We start from the raw sequence: 21,194 nt of genomic DNA, 5'->3' as shown, positions 1-21,194 counted from the left end.
GGTCTCAGGGTGGTTCACAGAAAAGATCACAACATATATAATCAGAATAAAAACAACAACCCAATAATATCCCCTGAAAAGAGCCACATTTAAAAAGGCACAAAATGTCAAAACAGATCACCCAAAGGCCTGGTTAAAAAGGAACCTTTCTGCCTGGTGCCTAAAGGTGTGTAATGAAGGCGCCTGGCAAACTTCTTTGGGGAGAGCATTCCATAGACAGGGAGCCACTGCAGAGAAGGCCGTTCTTGAGTTGCCACCCTCTAGACCTCTCGAGGAGGCGGCACACGAAGGAGGGCCTCAGGGTCCACATAGGTTAACATGGAAAGAGGCGGTCCTTGAGGTAGTGCGGTCCTGAGCCGTTTAAGGCTTTATGGGTCAAAACCAGTGCTTTGAATTGGGCCCGGAAACTAACTGGTAGCCAGTGCAGTCGGACCAGGATCGGTGTAATATGCTCAAACCTTCTTGTTCCGGTGAACAACCTGGCCGTTGAATTCTGCACCAGCTGAAGTTTCTGAATTTTCGGAGGCAGCCCTACGTATAACAGATTGCAGTAATCTAACCTTGATGTTACCAGAGCATAGTAGTTAGGCTATCCTTGTCCAGATAGCTGGACCACCAGCCAAAGCTGATGGAAGGCACTCCAGGTGACTGAGACCACCTGAGCCTTAAGTAGACATTGTGCTCCAATTTTTTTTCCAATTTTGTCAACATGCTTCCCTGTACAAACAGACTGACTCCTAGCCTGGTCTTGTGCAATGCCAGATGTCCTTAAGCATATTTAATTCAATAAGCCTTGGCACATTGAACCATTCCTGCATTGTTTGCGGGTTAGACTGGATGACCCTGGGGTCCCTTCCAGCTCTTAGTATTCTATGCACAGGTCAGACTGTGAGTAAGACCGAGTATTTGGAATGTCCTGCTGTTGAAAGGTCTGAGACATATATCCATACTCAGGCCATCCTTGGTTTTATGGCTTATAATCAACTTCACTTTTGAGTTTCACCTTCAGTTTCATTGCTTTTGACGTAACCCCATGCGGAATTTTCTCCAGTAGAATGAAATGGGCTCGTTAGCGGAGTCCCTTGTTTACAGAAAACAAACCTGAGGACCTCAAAGGTGCTTCAGATGCTTTGAGCTTCTTCTGCCAATTGCAGCGGGTTCCTGGGGATGAGAGAAACATGCAGCCTGCCTACGGATTGGGAACTGTGATGATGGCACAACCATTCACGTTGCATGGGTTTTCTTCCATGGTAGTTAGTCATGCCTGAACCCTGTACTCCCTGCTGCGTTCCTCGCCGTAACCATCATTGTACATTAAAAAGCAATTAGGTTTATTGGGCGAGGTTGCGGCAGGACTTCTTCCCTCGTGTGGTTCCCCCAGAATCTGCTCCAGAAGGTTGGAGCTGCTTTTAGGGTGCACAAGGGTGGGGAGTAAGAGAAGTCTTTAGTGCCATTGCACAGATTTTTGTTCTGCAAGCAGGCAGACGTGTTGCCCGCTGCTTTCATTAAATGCTTGTGATTTAAAGACACCTATTGATGCCTCCTGCTGCGGCGACGATGTGTGATGTCACATGCTGATGTCACACATGCGTGCCGGGCACCCACAACGTTGGGTGGAACCTGACACACCATCTCCCTGCCTTTTCACCAGGGAAAAGAGAAACTCAGTATCCCCATTTTAACGCCTCGCTTAACATACTGGCTGACCTCGGGCAAATCACTCTATCAGCTTGCTTCTCTGGGTTATTTTAATTCTAAAAAGCTGCTCCAAGCTTGGGTGAAAAGGGGGGCGGTTTTACAAATATGGCAAGAGCTTCCGATATATTTTGATACCCACGTCATCTTCTTCAACCTGAATGTTTTTGCTCCTGCAGATGGAACAACACACCTATGGATGAAGCTTTGCATTTTGGACATCATGATGTATTTAAAATTCTTCAAGAATATCAGGTCCAGTACACGCCTCCGGACGATTCTGGCAGTGGAAAGGAAAACCAAACTGTGCAGAAGAACCTAGACGGCTTACTATAACCCTCTTCCCCCCGCTAGATCCCAAGAATTGAGATTACTGATCCAATTAATTGTGGGAAAAATGATTATGAAGAGCGTGTGTGTTTCTATTGGATAGTGATGTATCTTTGTTTCAGTGTTACAAGAGCTTTCTTCATGGCGCACAGACAAGTCTAGTTTCTCTTTCAGAAAAACAAAACTTCCAAGTCTCCATTCATGATGTGAGCAATATTACCTCGTGCTACTTATAACCGATAGGAAAAAAAAAAAGAAATATTAGCTGCTGTTGGCTTTGTGCACTACTTTATTTATTTTTTTGTTTTCCGTGATGCTTCACTCCATGGTCAAGAACTCCCTCTCCCCCGTTCTGCATTTATTTTTTTTAAAAAAAAATATTAATTGAAGCCGTCTGGGAAGTGTGCCTGAGTGGAACTGGGCCACACACAAGTGTCAATGTGGTCTTGCTAGATTTTCAAGATTTGTTGCTGGCGTGGATTTAGTTTGGATGCGTGATGTGGATTTAGTCTGTGTGTGTTGAGCTACAATCTGCACTTACGTATTTGTTGTGTTTTTAATTTCCCATGATACTTGTTTACATCATGTAAATTCTCAGAAGTATAGATTGTTGACTGGGGTCAGTGGTCTAGGCTTAACTTTTTATTCAAATATCGTTTTTATCAGGGAATCTGTTCTAAGGTTTGTTTGACCAAAAGATATAGAGGAATGTAATTAGAGAACCACGAGATCTTAGATGTTTCTATCAAATCTGCTTTATCCTTATGTCTGGCTGCTGAAATACTCTTCAGTCCTTTGGCAGCCGCTGGTTTTTCATCAAATCGTCGTATACATACCATACTGGGCTATGACTGACGGCAAGCGTTTCCTCCTTGTATGCTTTATTTAGCAGTGGCAAATACTTTATTCCAATCAAGGACCTGCAGGTATAAATAGAGAACCTGGCATTTTATAGTGTGTAAATCTAAATTCAAATTATGTGTGGATAAAGGTGATGTGGGGGCTGGTTTCACGCCAGGGGAAATAACTGCAACAATGGTGTCAGAAGAGTATTTCCAACTAACCTCCATTCTCAACCTGGTGACACTCATGCTATGTGCAACTTGCTTAAGGGACCTGATCAAAGCAGGTAATGGTGATGTTATGGATGTTCATCATGTCAGAATCAATCTAGATGCAAACAAATGGTATTTTATAAAGGTGGGAGCTATATGAAATCTTTGTGAACTTGAAATAAGGATTCCATGTGGTGTTGATGTTGCTACCCCTCCTGTGGAAGATCAGCTGAGCCATTACTAGAGAGCGGACTGGGTTTTGTTGAAGGAAACAATGACTGAAGTAGAATGATTTGCATCCTTAAGGAAATGCTTACACCATAGAAAGATGAGGGGTTTGAGACTGAGCATATGAAGGGATAGGCCTGAGATTTTACCTTATAATAAGCAGTGGATCAAAACTGGGCTGCAGGCCATATGAAGGTGGATTGCACCAGAATCATAGCCACCATTTTCTGTTATTCTTGTTGTATAATACGGAAGAGTAGATAGTAAAGCCAGGAGGAGATGTGCAGAAAAACACATGGTATGGGCGTGAGGATCCAAAACAGGCAAAACAAGAGAGGCTTAAAAATGGATTCCAAAAATAAAAGATGGAAGTTGCACATTTTAGCAAACTTCTCATTACTGGTAGAATATCCTATTTGTTCACAGGTTTTAGGAGTTTCTTTCAAGAACTCCACATGCTTTATTTTCCTAAATGACATCCACTGGGCTCTGTGCCACACCCCTCTACTAACGTTCTTTGAGCCAAATTGAGGACAGACTTTACTGCAACTCCTCAGAAGTGCTTAGCAATATTCTGCAAAGACTGAAAGTATAAAAGTCCATTTGCCTAGAGAGTCATAGCTGTTCTTTTCTCAAAAACGAATCATATTCTACGCGTATCTCCTTAAAGTATTCAAATTTATCCTTTTGACATTTCAGTAGTCTATAGTTATCACTATTTAATCAAATTGTAATACTGCAAAGGAAAAAAAGCATTATGCATATAAGCAAATGAAAGCCATTTCCCCTCAAATAGTTTGAGATTAACATTAGTATTTCCACCCTGCCAGTAGACAGCAACTATTTTAGTACCAGCCTCTTCGAAGGTAGTTAGTTTTTCCTCATTACAAGAGGAAGTTGCAATTTGTAAAGTAATTGTGGCCCATTGGAGGCAGTTCATTTACATGTGGGTTTATTTATAAATATACTGTCCTTTAGTTCTGTTTTCTGTTGCTAACCTGTTTTTTGTTTACCAAAAAGGCTTGTTTTGCTTGAAGAACACACTCAGTTTTAAAGTCTAAGCATTCTATACTTGTTCATCACAGCCTATAGAATTAAGTCAATTTTCTGCTTCGTACATAAATGGCTCCTGCAATAGTCCTAGAATCAGCTATCCCATTTTTTGTGTGGATGTGTTGTGCTGGACGCATGTTCTTTTTAGTTTCATAGCAGAAACTACCAGTGACTGTTTGTAGTGACCCAATGAGTAAAATACCTGGGCTTGACATCTGACATTCTTTATTGTAGAGGAGAAACTATGATGATTGTATTTGCCTCTTGGCAGTTTCCCCATGAACTGAATCTAAACTTAATATACTTGAGCTGTACCACTTCTGAACGCAAGATTTATTTTCAGGATTACCAAATTCAGTGGTGTTGTATTTTACAACATAATAAACATGCTTACAAAAAAAAAAGGGTGGTTTGCTTTTTCTTCCCCGATCTATGCGTGTTCTCAGTGGAAGCATATTAATTAAGCTTTTCATTCTTTCTATAGCAGCTTTACAAAACACATTTGCTGAGTGATGGGGAGGGGGGGGGGTTCCAATCTGAACTTGTGTATTGTGAAACGTGCACTGCTGGGACTCTAGTTTGCTTAAGAGGATTGTACTGCTTTTAGGGTTTCATAGAGGGGCTGTAGAACTAATCTTTCTGGAGCCGAAGTGAGGCACACAAGCCTTAGCCACCCAACAGCCTAGGCAACAGAATCAGTCTCTTAATTCCCTCCACAATCTAGACTCTCTCCAGAAAGCAATTCCCTTTTAATGAAGAGAGACACCATGGGAAACCATTACAGTGGTACCTCGGGTTACATACGCTTCAGGTTACAGACTCCGCTAACCCAGAAATAGTACCTCGGGTTAAGAACTTTGCTTCAGGATGAGAACAGAAATCGTGCTCCAGCGGCACGGCAGCAGCGGGAAGCCCCATTAGGTAAAGTGGTGCTTCAGGTTAAGAACGGACCTCCCAAATGAATTAAGTACTTAACCCGAGGTACCACTGTGTTCCATTAGCAACCAAACACACCGAAGGTATGCCACAATTACACACGTGTTATTAGGCACTGCCACCTATTTACAGTCTTCAAACTGTGTGTGTCATTTTTGGTCTGCCAACACAGAATACAAAATACATGGGATCATTAAAAGGTTATCACGGCAGGAATAGGGGGGGGGGACCCCAAATCTAACAATGCTGCTTATTTTGCAAATTCATCCTTTTACTGAATGGCTCTGATATGCAGAGCGTGCATGTAACAAAATCTATATACCACTTGATTGCAATAAAAGTGGCTTACTGGATAGAACCCTACAGAATAGGCATATTATTGGGGGGGGGCACTCCTGGTAAAAATTGACTCCACCACCAGATGAGTTACGAGGGCTGGAACTATTACCTGCCTCTGCCCTCTAAATGCTTTCAGCGTTAAGTCATTAAAGCGTTCCTGTATTTAGGAAAAGATAACCAGTTATATAATAGGGAATTCTGCTCTTTAAAATTGGGTACAGCAATAACAGTGATCTTGTCGTTGAGCTCTACAGCAACTCTTAGCTGCAAATCCTGCTCCACCTGTTCAGTTTTGTTTTAACGACACAACAATACACAATTAAGACAGGAAGAAGCAACTTTCTCTTGCAAACCATAATTTGGAATACTACAGAGAAAAAGGAGATAGCAGTGCAGAAAAGTAAACATTTCCTCTAGTATCTTTGTACAGTTGGCAGCATCCCCCCAGGGCTATCACGTCCAACCCCCCCCCCCCCCCCCGCTCAAACCCATGACCCTGGTAGTAAGTCTCATGCTCTACCAACTGAGATATCCCTCAGGATCTTGAAAGTTCTTGGGGGACTCCTTGCCTATTTCCACACTAGCGCTCTGCATTTGGTGAATGATCTTGTTCCCACCTCCAGCTACACACTTTCACTTAGCTTTCCTGTAGGCCAAAATGGAATCGCAAGTGTTAGAAGAGTGCTGTGTACTTGGGGTACAATGCTTATGTCAAGCTACACCCCATGGAACAGGGGGTGTACAGTGGTACCTCTAGATGCAAACGGGATCCGTTCCGGAGCCCCGTTCGCATCTAGAAGCAAACGTAACTAGCGACGGCGCGTCTGTACACGTGTTGCTTTTCGCCGCTTCTGCGCATGACATCATTTTGAGCGTCTGCTCATGCGGCGAAACCTGGAAGTAACGCGCTCCGTTACTTCCGGGTTGCCGTGGAGCGCCACTCGAATGTGCTCATCCCGAAGCACATTCAACCCGAGGTATGACTGTACTTCGAAAGAGACATAACTAGGACTCCAGTTAGTCAGGACTGCGTAGTTAACAGTACCCCACCAAGGAGTCCTGATTTGTATGCATTTTGCCTCTCTTTGACACAGCAACAAAACCAGATTTGATTTCTGCAGGAAATCTAGGTTTCCAATTTGAACGTTCTTGGTGCTTTGTTTTTAAAAGAACATTCCATTTCACAGGGAACAAGCTAGGAATGTATGCAACGCTAATAAAATCAAATCGCAATAAGCCCACACCAACTGACACACACAAACAAGTTGCTTGAAAATAAGTTACGTACTGGATCACTGGCCTAAATCACTATTTTCGTAACAAAAGAGCAAACCCATTTAACTTTTTAAAGCTGCGCTTTCGGCAAACAAAGCAGTACAGCAGCGATACATAAGGCACTGCAGTGCTCAGAAACCAGAACTGCATAATATGGATTCTACAGCCTTTATAGGTCCTCAACTCACGAGTGGCTAAGTCTTGATGCAGGCCTAGCCAGCCAGCCCTTGTGTTCAATAATCTGGACATAGCTGGAAAAGAAAAGAAAAAAAGACAGGTTACCCAAGTGACAATGACGAATGACACTTAACATTCTACCACCTTTGGTGGAGCGCTTGATCCTACAAATCTGCTTTTAAGCAGCTGAAGAGCAGCTCTTGAGTCCCATGGTCTGTGCACCAGCTTATTCACTATTATTTAAAGGAGGCTGCTTGGACAGATGCAAGCAGATACAATGCCCTGCATTAACTCAAAAAGCAGTGGGGCAAAGCCAAGTCTGCACAATGGCCTATTTTCCACTTCATCATTACTCCCCCCCCCCCACAAAAAAACGGTGTCTCTTAACAGGAAGACCAGGGTTAAAATTGGGATTCCTATAAATTGTGCCGGGTGGCTTTGAGTAAGTTATTACAGTTAAATTGGTGTTTAAGATAAAAGGGACAGCTCAGTTATGCTGCCTTAAAGAAGAAACCTTATATCCATAGTCTACACCAGGGGTCAGCAACCTAAGGCCCAGGGGCCACAAGTGGCCTATGGGGGTCATTTAACCGGCCCATGAGCTGCCCCCGAACTGAGTCGCCCGCTTGGTGAGTCCCCGCGCGCTGCGCTAAACCGGGGCAACGTGGTGCAGGGACTCGCTTCCGCAGCGTTGAAAATTGTGTCTGCACAGACGCCGGATCTTGTTCGCAATCCAACCCAGAGGGATCTCTGCTGGAGTGAACCGGCCCAGGCAAAGTAAACCTTGCTGAACCCTGGTCTACACCTCTGCTCACTGAAGGAAATCCAGAGTTGAGCATACCCCAGGCAAAGGGGGAAAGGTAGACAAACAGATATGCAGAAATACGATTTTGCCTTAAAGCTAACAGACTCCAGGGTAGCTTTTTCAGTTCTGCAGGGCAGAGGTTTTCAAGCTTTTTTGAGTCCACTGCTTCCAACTACATTCTTTCTGTGGCTCCCCTGTGGGGCTCAGGAGCTCAGTTACCGTATTTTTCGCTCCACAAGGCGCATCGGACCATAAGGCGCAACTAGTTTTTCGAGGGGAAAATCAAGGGGAAAAAATCAACAGCTGGAGAGGTTGTGCGCTGCTAAAGAGGAAGCCATGCGCGGCTATCCCTGAAGCCTTCGGAGCGCAGCGCGACTTCCCGCTGTGCTCCGCAGCCTTTGGGTTCCTTTTGCTGAAGCCGGGAGAGCAAGACTCTCTTGGCTTCAGCTAAAGGAACCTGAAGCCTCCGGAATGCAGCGGGAACTCGCGCTGCGCTCTGAAGGCTTCAGGCGGCTATCCCTGAAGCCTGGAGAGCGAGAGGGGCCTCTGTGCTTCGGAGGCTTCGCGTTGCTATCGCTGAAGCCAAGGAGCCTGCATTCGCTCCATAGGACGCACACACATTTCCACTTCATTTTTGGAGGGGGGAAAGTGCGTCCTATAGAGAGAGAAATACGGTATGTCACCCCTTGCCTGCAGAGCTGTCAGCCCCTCACCCCTTTCTTGGACACCCTTATGGAGGTTTCCCTCAACCTCCTTCCGTCTCCCTTCTCCTCTCCTTAGGAATCCTCACTTGCTTGCTTGCTTACTGAGGCCACCAGCAACCCGGCTGGTCCCAGAGGCACCATTCGCTTCAACAAACAGCTGTGCAAGCCTCTGGAGGGGGAGATGTGAGGGCATCAGAGAAGAGGGTGGGAAGGAAGGATCAAATCTGACCACGATTCAAGGCACCCCAAGGTGCCACAATGCATTGGTTGAAAACCACTGCCGTAGGGGATTGCTGAATTGCACCTGTAGAGTTTACTAACTGCTGCTCAGCAAGAAGCTCTTCCCTGTGTTACTAAGATGTTACTAAGTACGTGTCCAAGCACAATTCAAAGTGTTGGTGCTGACCTTCAAAGCCCTAAACAGCCTCGGTCCTGTATACCTGAAGGAGCGTCTCCACCCCCATTGTTCATCCAGAACACTGAGGTCCCGCGCCGAGGGCCTTCTCCCTCATTGCGAGAAGCCAAGTTATAGGGAACCAGGCAGAGGTTCTTCTCGGTAGTGGCGCCTGGCCTGTGGAACGCCCTCCCACCAGATGTCAAGGCAATAAACAACTATTTTACTTTTAAAAGACAACTGAAGGCAGCCCTCTTTAGGGAAGTTTTTAATGTCTGATGCTGTATTGTTTTTAATATTCAGTTGGAAGCCGCCCAGAGTGGCTGGGGAAACCCAGCCAGATGGGCGGGGTATAAATAAATAAAAATTATTATTATATTATCTAAGATCACGCTGAGTCTCTTGGGGATGTGACAGATAAGCAAGGCTTATGACAGATAAGCAAGGCTTCAGAAGCTTTGTGGTTGACTCACCATCATGTCTGCAGAGCCTATCGCTCGTTTGACCTCGTCAAACTCTTCTGGGGACATTGGCAAGAGGTTATCCGTGCTCTGCAGTTTGGAGGGGTGGCTGCAAGATAAGAAGGGGGGGGGGAGAGAGAAAACAACAAGAACGTGACTGTTTCTAATGAGCTGGGAGCAACCAGGGAATCACTAGTCCTGGTATAAACAAGGCTGGGGAACCAGACGCCGAACAGATGTTGGGAGATCAGTGCCCACCTTCCCCAGCAAAAAGCCAAACTGGGTGTGACCAATGGGAGTCGGAGTCTAACAGCATCTGGAGGGAGACTGGTTCTCCTCAGCCCTGCAGTACAGGATACCTCTGGCCAAACTCTTAATTTAAAGTGCTTGAAACCATTAAGCGTTGCCCAAAGGCAAGGTAAGCCCAACAGCGCTTCTTGCCCTGTTAAGACAATCGGATCGCTTTGAACAGCACAGTAGAATTTTAACAGCATCCCCCAATACTACTAGGGCATAGAAGTCCAGCAATACCCTTGCCAATACAGGAGCCAAACGTGAACCGGACCCAAGTGGGGAATCATCCCCTAACTGGCAATGCAAGCATTAAGTTAGGATAGCCACACCTTCCTATTTGATACACTGCGCATGCAATCCATACTCAGGCATGCACAATTAAATAGAAGCTAGCGCACGAATTCAGAGGGGCAGGGAGAGATCGTGTGTTTGAATATCCTACATACTGCACACAGAAAAAGCAGCATATTGGAAAGAATATACAGAGCCAACCCTCTCAACTTTGAGCAGCACACATCTTTGACCTGTTCCTACTCACAAAGAAGCACCTTTTTCTTCATGCATGGCAAAATGCAAACGTGAGGCAAGAAGATGAAGGCATGCTGTAAGGAGATGGCCTTAAAACTCTTCCAACTGTTGCCATGTCATACATTATTATTATTTTTCTAAAAACCACGACTTTACCAGATCTATTTGTTAGGACACTTTGGGAGGCTGGGCTAGTGTGACATTAAAAATTAGGGCTCCAAACCCTTTAATCAATTTTAAAAGGTAACCCTGGTTAATTGGACAACACCTTTAAAAAAAATATGGTCAGTTAAGAGAAATATTATCTACACTGACTGGTAGTGGTTTTCCAAGGATTCCCACACCTACAAGGAGACACCAGAGACCTTCTGATTGCAAAGCTACTGCACTACTGCTAAGCTATAGCTCCACCCATTTACCCATATTTGGTTGATGATGTCATCCTAGGGGGAGTGGCTACAAAGCTGATGGAGCCTGCTCCCCGATGGATGGACAAGAGAGAATTCTGGAATATTTAACTTACAGTGGCATACTGTGTTCTCAATTATTTAGCTGGAAACTGATAAAAGGGCTCTCTAGGATAGAAAAGGAGCCTATATACTTTATTAGCATTTAAGAACTGGGAACTGTATCAAAACACATTCAACGAGACAAGTGTCCCTGCCTTCTAGGCTTACAATCTAATTTGTTTAGAGCGAGTCAAATGGATCGGGATCTATCTATCTATCTATCACACACACACAAGGGGGGAGTTTTAAATCAGAATATTGAAACACACTAACTGAAGGAGCAGACTGGGTTGGGGGGGGGGGAGGTGTTGAGTGTTCCAGTGGGACAGAGAGGGGGAAGCTAGGGAATGGAGGGTGCAATTTTGGATTTATGGAGGAAGGGGAAACAGAGGAATGCAGACAGTGGGCAGGGAGACGACACAGAGATTTAGCAAAGGAAAGACTGACCTGAGTGGTGGGACAAGCAGAAGGGGGCAGGGGGAAAACAGAAACCAGGTTTCTCTCCCCACTTAATGCCTGCCTAAAGCATTGCTGCTCCTTTGTGCAGAACCACCTGTGGGCTCAGCCCGGGCTCAGAGTCCCTTCCCTTTAGACTCCCCCCACCCCCAGCTGCATCCCCTTGCCAGCTGACACCCCAGTAGTCTTAACCCTTTGCCCCCCTTCCAAAAACAAAAGAAAACAAAAGAAAACAACAAACAAAAAAAGCCCTGGGGAAATCTGGTTGTCCATCCCAAATTAAGTACCACCAAAGAAGCACATTATACCAATATCCAAAATTAACATTTTATTTTGACATTTCTTTGTGCGTGAGGTTTTTCCACCCCCCTCCTCCTCCAAGTGATGGTGTGTTTGGAAGGCAAGATGGTCCATGGGAGGAGCTTCTGGAGTCAGCCTAGGCATGAACAGGTTATATCGTTCAGCTGTGCTGGTACCCCAGAGGTCACTTTGAAGGTCCGCACTGAAAAAGCAGCAAGGAAGGTGTGTGTGTGTATACGTGGGGCGGTGGGGGTGGGGAGTGTTTTACCCTGTAATAACAACACAGGAATTTCACATCTTAGCATCTATCACCGTTTTGTTTTTGTTTTTTGTTTTTTTTTAAAGTACATTCAGCTGTCTTCTCAGCAAACTCACACTTCAGACACAGAGATTAATTCAGTTTTGATGTATCCTTTTCCTCCGCCGTCCACATCCATGGGTTCTGCGGCTAAAATGATGAAAGAAAAACACATACAAAACCCAGTTTTAGTAACTACGGAACGGGTTCATCCAGCCAAAAATAGCCAATGGTCAGGGGCTCACGGTAGTTGGGATTCTAGCAACTTCCAGAGGGCCGTGCAGATATTCCAACCCTAATAATAATAATAATAATACTTTATTATTTATATCCCGCTCATCTGGCTAGGTTTCCCCAGCCACTCTGGGTGGCTTCCAACAGAATATTAGTAAAGTAAAGGGACCCCTAACCATTAGGTCCAGTCGTGGCCGACTCTGGGGTTGCGGCGCTCATCTCGCTTTATTGGCCGTACAGCTTCTGGGTCATGTGGCCAGCATAACAAGCCACTTCTGGCGAACCAGAGCAGCGCACAGAAACGCCATTTACCTTCCCGCCGGAGCGGTACCTATTTATCTACTTGCACTTTGATGTGCTTTCGAACTGCTAGGTTGGCAGGAGCAGGGACCGAGCAACGGGAGCTCACCCCGTCGTGGGGATTCGAACCGCCATCCTTCTGATCGGCAAGTCCTAGGCTCTGTGGTTTAACCCACAGCGCCACCCGTGTCCCTAACAGAATATTAAAATACTACAAAAGCACTCCCAATGTTTCTTGGGACTTCACTTTAATGTAAAGACAACGGTCGATTTCATCGAACGAGACTTGCCAGCGGAAGCCCCCAGCAAGGACTTCTGCACGTACAATGGAGCTCCCCCACCCTCTGCACCCAATTGGCTTGGGGTGGGGGGCTAAGAGAGACCCTCCAAAACGGCATGTGGTGGGTTGTTCTGCCCGGCAAGATGAAATGCTTGTGCCGACTGAAAACACTGATGTTGGAATTCCAACCCCGTAACAATTCTGTCCATACTGGCAACTATGATATCACAGATGATGCACCCAGAATTGTCAAAACGTGCATTGTCAGGTCTAGAACTGGGGGGGGGAAGCCAGTGCTATTTTTCGGGGACGACGCCGCATACCCCTAAACATTTTGTGAATCCATTTTGTGGCCTCACTGAGGGGCAGTATTTCAATATGAGTAGGAAAACGAGAGTACCCCTAAACATTTTTTTAAAGGAATAAAAAGCACTGGCAAACGCAATGGACAAGACTACATTTCAAATCACCCGCTTGCTGCTATTCCCGGCTATTTTCCTTATAGCTGCCCCCTGTCTCCCACAAGTGCCATCCATGTTTGAGGTCCAGGGAAACAAAGATGGGGTGGCACTACTAATTTGGTGGGCAATGAGAGGAAATTGTTTTTTTAAAAAAAGAACATGGCTTTTCACTGCTACAAATTCAGCTACTGATGCTTCATGGAACTGACCACAACACATGTTTTTGTTTCAAAGGAAAAATACTCACACTCTTTGGGCCTGGAGTAGTATTTTCCAAAGGCATTGTCTTTGGGAATATCTGGGTAAAGAAATTTCAGGGGGTTTTCCGGAATATTCTCAGCCGCCATCACCTTGTAGCTGCGAAGAATATCGGGCAGGCTAACAGCAGAGAGTTCCTTCTTTGTGTACGGTTCCACTGAGTGACATAAATTATCTGGTACAAAGCCAGGGGGGTGGGGGTGGAGAGAGAAGAATTAAATCAGAAACTCAACTTTCAACACACTTGGTCTGCTAAGAAGCTAACAGAACTCAGAAAGCTGCTATCTACTGTTTATCCTGCACATTAGGGTTGCCATTCACCACCACCCCTGTCCCACCCTATAACATAAGAGAAATTAAGCAGGTGAGGAGCTTTCCCTCAGAGTTAAAAGGAGGATGGCTCTTAAGAAGTTGCCAACTTCTCCTTCCATTTTTTTAAAAAATAATTTTTATTAGTTTTCAATTACAATAATCCAATAAAAGCCTCATTATGCCAACACGAAATTATAATTAATAATGCCAATCCTTCAAATGCCAAATTATACAATTTATATGCCCCCCCCCCCGCGTGCTAGAATTAATGGTTGGATGATGTATATAATTTCTGCGTTCCATAATCTTATAAATTCCAATTACACAGCAGTCAGAAAAACAAACCAGCTTCTCCTTCCATGTTTTTCTCCATTCTCTCGTTTCTCTCAAAATCCCTGCCTAGGCTCTCTTTCCCACAATTATGCCAAGAGGAAAACAGGAAGCAAGAGACTTGTTTCAAAGGAAGAAACATTCCAATTTTATTTTTTTGAGAAATTGGGGCGCAAGAGAAAATTTCCATAGCTTAGTGATAAGCATTATTATTGTGCAGGAGGCCCAATTCAAAAAACAACTGTGCTTGGAGAGAAAGGCTTCAATGAACATGGGAGGATTTGCTGCCACAAAAAAATAACAACACAAACAAATATACAGGCTGTATATAAGTTCTTTTTTAATGTGATTCAACATATCATATCAAAATATATGGTTCTATAGACCAACTTATCATACAAACGAAACATATTATGATAAATTAAAATCCAACAGATTGATCAGGAAATACAATCTATTCAGTTCTTATAATGGCAATATCCACGGTGTGGAATTCTTATACAGTGATACCTCGGGTTAAGTACTTAATTCGTTCTGGAGGTCTGTTCTTAACCTGAAACTGTTCTTAACCTGAAGCAGCACTATAGCTAATGGGGCCTCCCGCCGCCGCCGTGATTTCTGTTCTCATCCTAAAGCAAAGTTCTTAACCCGAGGTAATATTTCTGGGTTAGGGGAGTCTGTAACCTGAAGCGTATGTAACCTGAGGTACCACTGTATCAATCTTGGTAGTGTTCCACGTGAACATGCTTTTAAGAATTCTACCATTCCTTGTATGCAGGTATCAGACGAAAAACTTGGAAGAATGGCACATGCACAAATTTTTTTAAAAATGGAACGCTTCACGAATTTGCGTGTCATCCTTGTGCAAGGACTATGATAATCTACTCTGTATCATTCCAATTTTAGTATGTGTGCTGCCCCCCAAAAAATATGAAATTGGATGGGTTTAAAAAAATATTTTTTTTTAATGTATTTTAAAAAATTTAAGCCCTTGAACACAAAATGAGTGTTCTTTTTGATTGTTTGCCTACCATTTTGTGGTCCTTCTGCCCAGGTAAAAGTGATGGCTCCTTCTCGACTACTTTCACTGAACCTCAGGAGGAAGGTCCCGGTGGGCTTATTCTTGAGCAAGCAACGTTCTCGTTCTTTGCTTATGAAACCGATGATGCTTCTGAAACGTCAAAGAGAGAAGAGCACAGATGCACAAAAACATTTGTGACAGGACTTAGGCCTTGTAGTAAGTCAAGAGGACACCAACCTGGGGCCCTGAAGGTATTGCCTAGACACTCCCAACTCTCCTCAATCAGGGCTGATGGAAGTTAAAGTCCAACAACATCCAGAACGCACCGATTTATGGTAAAGTCCTATCCGCCCACCACTGCCGAAACGGCTTATAAATGAGTATTTTCAGGATGTTTCCGAGCACAATTCAAAGAGTTTGTGCTGACCTTTGAAGCCCTAAACGGCCTCGACCCAGTATACCCGAAGGAGCGTCTCCACCCCCATCGTGGCAGCAGTACAGATTTAGGAGAATCATTGGAGTGAAAGTTGGGTTTTACTATTAAGTAAGAAAATACCCAGGGACGCAGGTGGCGCTGTGGGTTAAACCACAGAGCCTAGGACTTGCTGATCAGAAGGTCGGCGGTTCGAATCCCTGTGATGGGGTGAGCTCTGATTGCTTGGTCCCTGCTCCTGCCAACCTAGCAGTTCGAAAGCATGTCAAAGTGCAAGTAGATAAATAGGTGCCGCTCCGGCGGGAAGGTAAACGGCGTTTCCGTGCGCTGCTCTGGTTCGCCAGAAGTGGCTTAGTCATGATGGCCACATGACTTGGAAGCTGTATGCTGGCTCCCTCGGCCAATAAAGCGAGATGAGCGCCACAACCCCAGAGTCGGTCACGACTGGACCTAATGGTCAGGGGTCCCTTTACCTTTGCTTTAAGAAAATACCCACCTTCACTGACCACAAAATCAAAAGTTGCATTACAAATTAGGGATGCGACTTGCTAATTGTTCCTCATTTCCTTCACCTTAATTTGGAGGGGAGGGGTCAAGGCAGAACCTTTTCGCTGTTTAGAAGCTCCCAAATATTCTGCAAATATTCCAGCAGGTCCCAGCTATCCGTCTCTTTACATTACTTGCTTTTTCATAACGAAGGCAAGCCATAAAAACGCTTTTATGTTCTCAGTAAACCTGTTTGCTATGCTGTGGATAACAAGCTTCAATAGCTCTCTGGAGGTCTATCTATCCCCCAGCTTCTTCCCCATATATACTTTATACTGTGCCGTTAAAAAAAAAAAAGCAATTTCAGGGCAATTATAGTTCTGTTTTGAGAAATGGGTGCACTGCCTATTGTTTGACACTCTGAGCAATTACTGTTTACACAATTAATTAGACTGCTGTTGTTTGGAGCCTACCAGCAGATATATAATAAGCCATTTAAACTGCGTTTCAATGGGTCTTTGAGCTGCCGTTCTGACAACAGTCCCTAAACCAGGAGCAGGGAAAGTGTGGCCTTCCATACATTGCCGAACTGCAACTCCCAAAAATCTCTGACTGTCTGTCATTCTGGCAGGGAGGAGCTGAATTGCAACAACATCTGCAGGGCGACAGATTCCCATCCTTGCCGTAAACCTTCTTACCTTAAAACTGAAATCTCCTTCATTGTGTTTCTCTCTCCTCATGCCCCCAAGGCTATTCCATATGCAAAATGTTCTCTCTTTTTTTGGTGGGGGCAAAGCTAAACATTGTTTAAGCACCACTGATTTCAAGGGGGAAGACAAGGGTCCTGGGAATAAAATCCCATGAATTCAATGACGCTTATATTCGAGTAAGATGCCCAATTCCAACCGGAACAACCTTTAATGTTATTTAACTAATGTTTTAATGTACTTTTAATCTTTTGTTGGAAGCTGCCCAGAGTGGCTGGGGAATAAATAATAAAATTATTATTATTATTATTATTATTATTAATTCCAGACGTGGGACGTGATTTTATTTAGGATTCCAAGCCCATCCACTGCCCTCTAGCAGCCTCTGAAATTCTTACCCATCATTCCAGAGGGCGAGAAGATGTTTCTTAATGAGGTCAAGGATGCCTTCAATCCACAACCAGAAGGGAACGTTTTTGTCATTTATGTTTTCCTGAAATTGAAGGAAACAAAAGAACAGCGCGTTAGAAGTTGCTACTTCAGCTAACCACAACCGAGCTCTTACGTTAAGAGTATCCGTTATATCAGCGGTGCTCTTCTCATTAATTTTTTTCCTCATGGCTGTTCTTGGGTCTTCTGATTTTGTGTTCCATACATTCACATTCCCACATGCATTCCAACCGTCTTACAAGTCTAAAGGCCACCTCTATGCTATTGTGCATAAGGGTGTTCACACATTGCATTCAATGAGTGTGAAACTTGTGTGCCCAATAGTTGAGCTACTGCTCCGTAAAGAGTTTCTCCACCCGCATCATTCAGCCCAGACACTGAGGTCCAGCTCCGAGGGCCTTCTGGCGGTTCCCTCCCTGCGAGAAGTGAGGTTACAGGGAACCAGGCAGAGGGCCTTCTCGGTAGTGGCGCCCACCCTGTGGAACGCCCTCCCAACAGATGTCATGGAAATAAACAACTATCTGACTTTTAGAAGACATCTGAAGGCAACCCTTGTATCGGGAAGTTTTTAACGCTTGACATTCAGTTATGTTTCTATATTCTGCTGGAAGCCACCCAGAGGGGCTGGGGAAACCTAGCCAGACAGGTGGGATATAAATAATAAAAATAAAAATAATTACTATGTATTTTTTAAAAAACCAGCCACCACAAACACTTGTACATGCACAAACACAGTCTGTGACTTGTGCTCAGGGTAACCTATGAACAAACCTGGTGAAAGCTAGTAAAAGGTGTCTGGAGCAAGATGATTCATAGAAGGCAACTGGGCACCCAAAGAGATTGCACTATGCACACATAGGCGCCGACTCCATGGGGCCTGAGGGGGGCCGAGCCCCCTCAAAAATTCGTTTGGGGGGGCTCTGCCCCCCCCAATAATTTAAGAAAATTATTAGTTATATTATGCTTTGTAAAATCACAAAATTATGTTGGTATTTTTTATTTTCCTTGTTTGACGATAGTTACCTTTTAAAATACATTCAGTAATGAGTTAAAACAAAGCCACTCCCGATCTAGAGAGGGGGTGGGGTTGCGGGCTCTCGACCCATCAACAATCTCGCGGGGCTGGCGTCAGCCCCGCGAGAAGCGGGGATTCCCCCTAGCTCATTAATATTCACCGCCCACGGCGGCAGCCAATCGGCTGCCGCAAAGGGCAGGCCCTCACAGGTTCACTTAAGGTCGGGGCAGCCCGGGGCTCGCCCCTTTCGTTCCCCCAGCAGCAGCGGTTTGGAGGTCTTGGGCCCCCCCAATATTTTTTATAAGTCGGTATGGGCCCCCGCCCCCCCCAATATTTTTTGTAAGTCGGCGCCCCTGTATGCACATGTGCGTTTCTCTTGAAAATGACCGAAACCACAGACAGTCCAAACATGCAGTGTACGCTGTGCACTTCCCTGTATCAGGAGGGTGTGTGTGTGTGTGTGTGTGTGTGTGTGTGAGAGAGAGAGAGAGAGAGAGAGAGAGAGAGAGAGAGAGAGAGAGAGAGAGACTCCTATTGCACACATTGTGGTACAGCAATATGTTGCCTATGGTTGTGCACTCAAGACAGTCTGTTTTTCCGAAAATACAAGACTCCTCTCTCTTGGGTGCTCTCCCCTCGGCCCAATCTCCCCCCCGCCCTGCTGCTCACTGCATCAGTAAAACTACAACCACAACAAAATGATGCTCAGTACACTGATGTGTTTTCTGTTCTATTTAGTACCCTCTGCTGGCAACTGGAGAGAATGCAAGATTGTAAGACCTGAGGCGAGTTCTTTTAGCAAACAACAGCTTCCCCTCCCCACCAGAAAGTTTTAAAAAATGACAGTTCAGGCTCTGTTTTCCACCATGGCCTACACACACATTTTTTCAGGTTTGTGCAGTGGCTCAAAAAAAACCCCACAACAACTTTTTGGAGATGACGAACAAAGGCCTTTATCACGCCACCTTAAAACTCCCTTATAAAACTACGGTTTGTCTCCGACTTAGGCAACCAACTGGTTACCAATGGATCCAGCAGTGGTTGGACTCTGGCCCCTTCAGAAAAAGAAAAAAGGAAATATCGTACCTTACAGAACCTCACCCAAGTAATAGTGCCGTCCGCAGTGCATCCGTTCGCTAAAGGGAAACAAGTTATCGCCATGTTACTCTTCAGATAGTAATTAGGCTAATATATCTGTATCACATGTAAGATTGGAGATAGAATCTTACCCTCCAAGAACACAAAGGATTGAATTTAAATCCCAAGGGCAAAGGAAGAGGAAGGACTCCCAGAAAAGAAAAGAAAAACCCTGCTGATTGGAACATGCCGTATTCCCACCTGCACTGCCGTGCTAAGGACTTAGGAATTTCCTAGTAACTGACAAATCAGGATGCTTGTTGTTGTTTAGTTGTTTAGTCGTGTTCGACTCTTCGTGGCCCTGTGGACCACAGCATTCCAGGCACTCCTGTCTTCCACTGCCTCCCGCAGTTTGGTCAGACTCATGTTTGTAGCTTCGAGAACACTGTCCAACCATCTCCTCCTCTGTCGTCCCCTTCTCCTTGTGCCCTCCATATTTCCCAGCATCAGGGTCTTTTCCAGGGGGTCTTCTCTTCTCATGAGGTGGCCAAAGTATTGGAGCCTCAGCTTCACGATCTGTCCTTCCAGTGAGCACTCAGGGCTGATTTCCTTAAGAATGGATAGGTTTGATCTTCTTGCAGTCCATGGGACTCCCTCCCCAATTATATTCTGATCAAGTCGGCAGATTTTGCTTTCTTCTCGCTTTTGTCAAATGTGATGTTTTTAAAATAATGATAATAATAATAAACCCAGAAATACTTCCAATTTCAAACAGATTCAAAGAGTGAATAGCTCACAATTTCTTTAGGGCAGGAGCTACATAACTGGGCTTCATGCAAGCTTCAGCCAGGTGGTCCACAGTAGGGGCTGTGTGAAAAATTGCCACATCGTTGAATACCAGTATCGAAATGACATTGTGGTGAGTGTTTCAACAAGACAATATATGGATGAGCGAAAAGGTAGAGACTTGACAGCTTCCCAGGGGGTAGCTGAGCTGAACCGATACTTTACAGTTAATTTGCAGATAATTTGCAGTACGTTTCTGAGCACAATTCAAGGTGTTGGTGCTGACCTTTAAAGCCCTAAACGGCCTCGGTCCAGTATACCTGAAGGAGCGTCTCCATCCCCATCGTTCTGCCCGGGACACTTGAGGTCCAGCGCCGAGGGCCTTCTGGCGGTTCCCTCGCTGCGAGAAACCAAGTTACAGGGAACCAGGCAGAGGGCCTTCTCAGTAGTGGTGCCCGCCCTGCGGAACACCCTCCCACCAGATGTCAAAGAGAAAAACAACTATCAGACTTTTAGAAGGCATCTCAAGGCAGCCCTCTTAAGGGAAGCTTTTAATGTTTAACAGACCACTGTATTTTAATACTCTGTTGGAAGCCGCCCAGAGTGGCTGGGGAAACCCAGTCAGATGGGCGGGGTATAAATAATAAATTCTATCCTATCCTATCCTACCTTGTCTCCTGCTTTGTTTTCTCTCTCCCTCCTAACTGATAAGAAATGAAACTGTTATGCTTTGTGCGCCAGAAAAGATGGATATAAAATATCCAGCGAAAGAAATGGCATAACCTCTAATTAAAGATGGTGGGAAGCTGCATGCAATTTTTTTTTTAAGGAGGTTGACAGTGCAAGCAACATTTTCGAACGTCACTTACGAAGTAACTTTTCTCCTATCATGCTCAGTTGCTCTGTGTTGAGTCCCCTCTTTGTGACAGAAGAAAACTGCCAGCTCAGCACTTCGGAAAGCTGCGACCATCTTGCACACGGCGCGTTCAGAAAGAAGGACAAATTCTAGAGAGGAAAAGGATAGCATTTAGAATCTGAGCCACTATTTACTGACTTTTGTTTTATTTACAGGAATATCATCCCACCTTTCTTCCAAAGGAGCCCAAGTGTCATAGAAATTTCTCCCATTTTATTCTCATAACCTTGTTTGGTAGGAGAAACTTGAGACATGATTGATAGAGCCATTGGTAGAGTGGAGATTTGAACC

General features: G+C 44.8%; 2 protein-coding genes across 4 annotated transcripts in view; one reads left to right on the top strand and one right to left on the bottom strand.

Annotated features, from left to right (window-relative positions):
• Positions 1–4,765, top strand: part of GLS (glutaminase) — a 73,929-nt gene extending 69,164 nt beyond the window's left edge. Inside the window, exon 18 of the mRNA XM_083708758.1 lies at positions 1,875–4,765. Within this exon, the coding sequence (XP_083564884.1) occupies positions 1,875–2,031 (157 nt within the window). The 3' untranslated portion in view covers positions 2,032–4,765. The remainder of the gene's footprint in view (positions 1–1,874) is intronic.
• The window catches only part of STAT1 (signal transducer and activator of transcription 1), a 41,551-nt gene continuing 24,926 nt past the window's right edge, over positions 4,570–21,194 (bottom strand). For 2 of the 3 annotated variants that reach the window (XM_083707770.1, XM_083707769.1), the window contains exons 17-24: positions 20,857–20,992; positions 19,211–19,260; positions 17,058–17,152; positions 15,044–15,183; positions 13,360–13,545; positions 11,915–11,987; positions 9,465–9,561; positions 4,570–7,162 (exon numbers count right to left, since the gene is read on the bottom strand). In XM_083707770.1, the coding sequence (XP_083563896.1) occupies positions 7,145–7,162; positions 9,465–9,561; positions 11,915–11,987; positions 13,360–13,545; positions 15,044–15,183; positions 17,058–17,152; positions 19,211–19,260; positions 20,857–20,992 (795 nt within the window). In that variant the 3' untranslated portion in view covers positions 4,570–7,144. Of the gene's footprint in view, positions 7,163–9,464; positions 9,562–11,080; positions 11,124–11,416; positions 11,988–13,359; positions 13,546–15,043; positions 15,184–17,057; positions 17,153–19,210; positions 19,261–20,856; positions 20,993–21,194 lie in introns of those variants that run through there. The other variant, XR_014557250.1, reaches the window with a different exon arrangement.

Source organism: Podarcis gaigeae, assembly GCF_964106915.1.
Source record: "Podarcis gaigeae genome assembly, chromosome: 1".
Lineage (NCBI taxonomy): Eukaryota > Metazoa > Chordata > Lepidosauria > Squamata > Lacertidae > Podarcis > Podarcis gaigeae.
The sequence above is the reverse complement of the archived record's forward strand: the minus strand, read 5'-3'. Positions and strand labels throughout refer to the sequence as shown.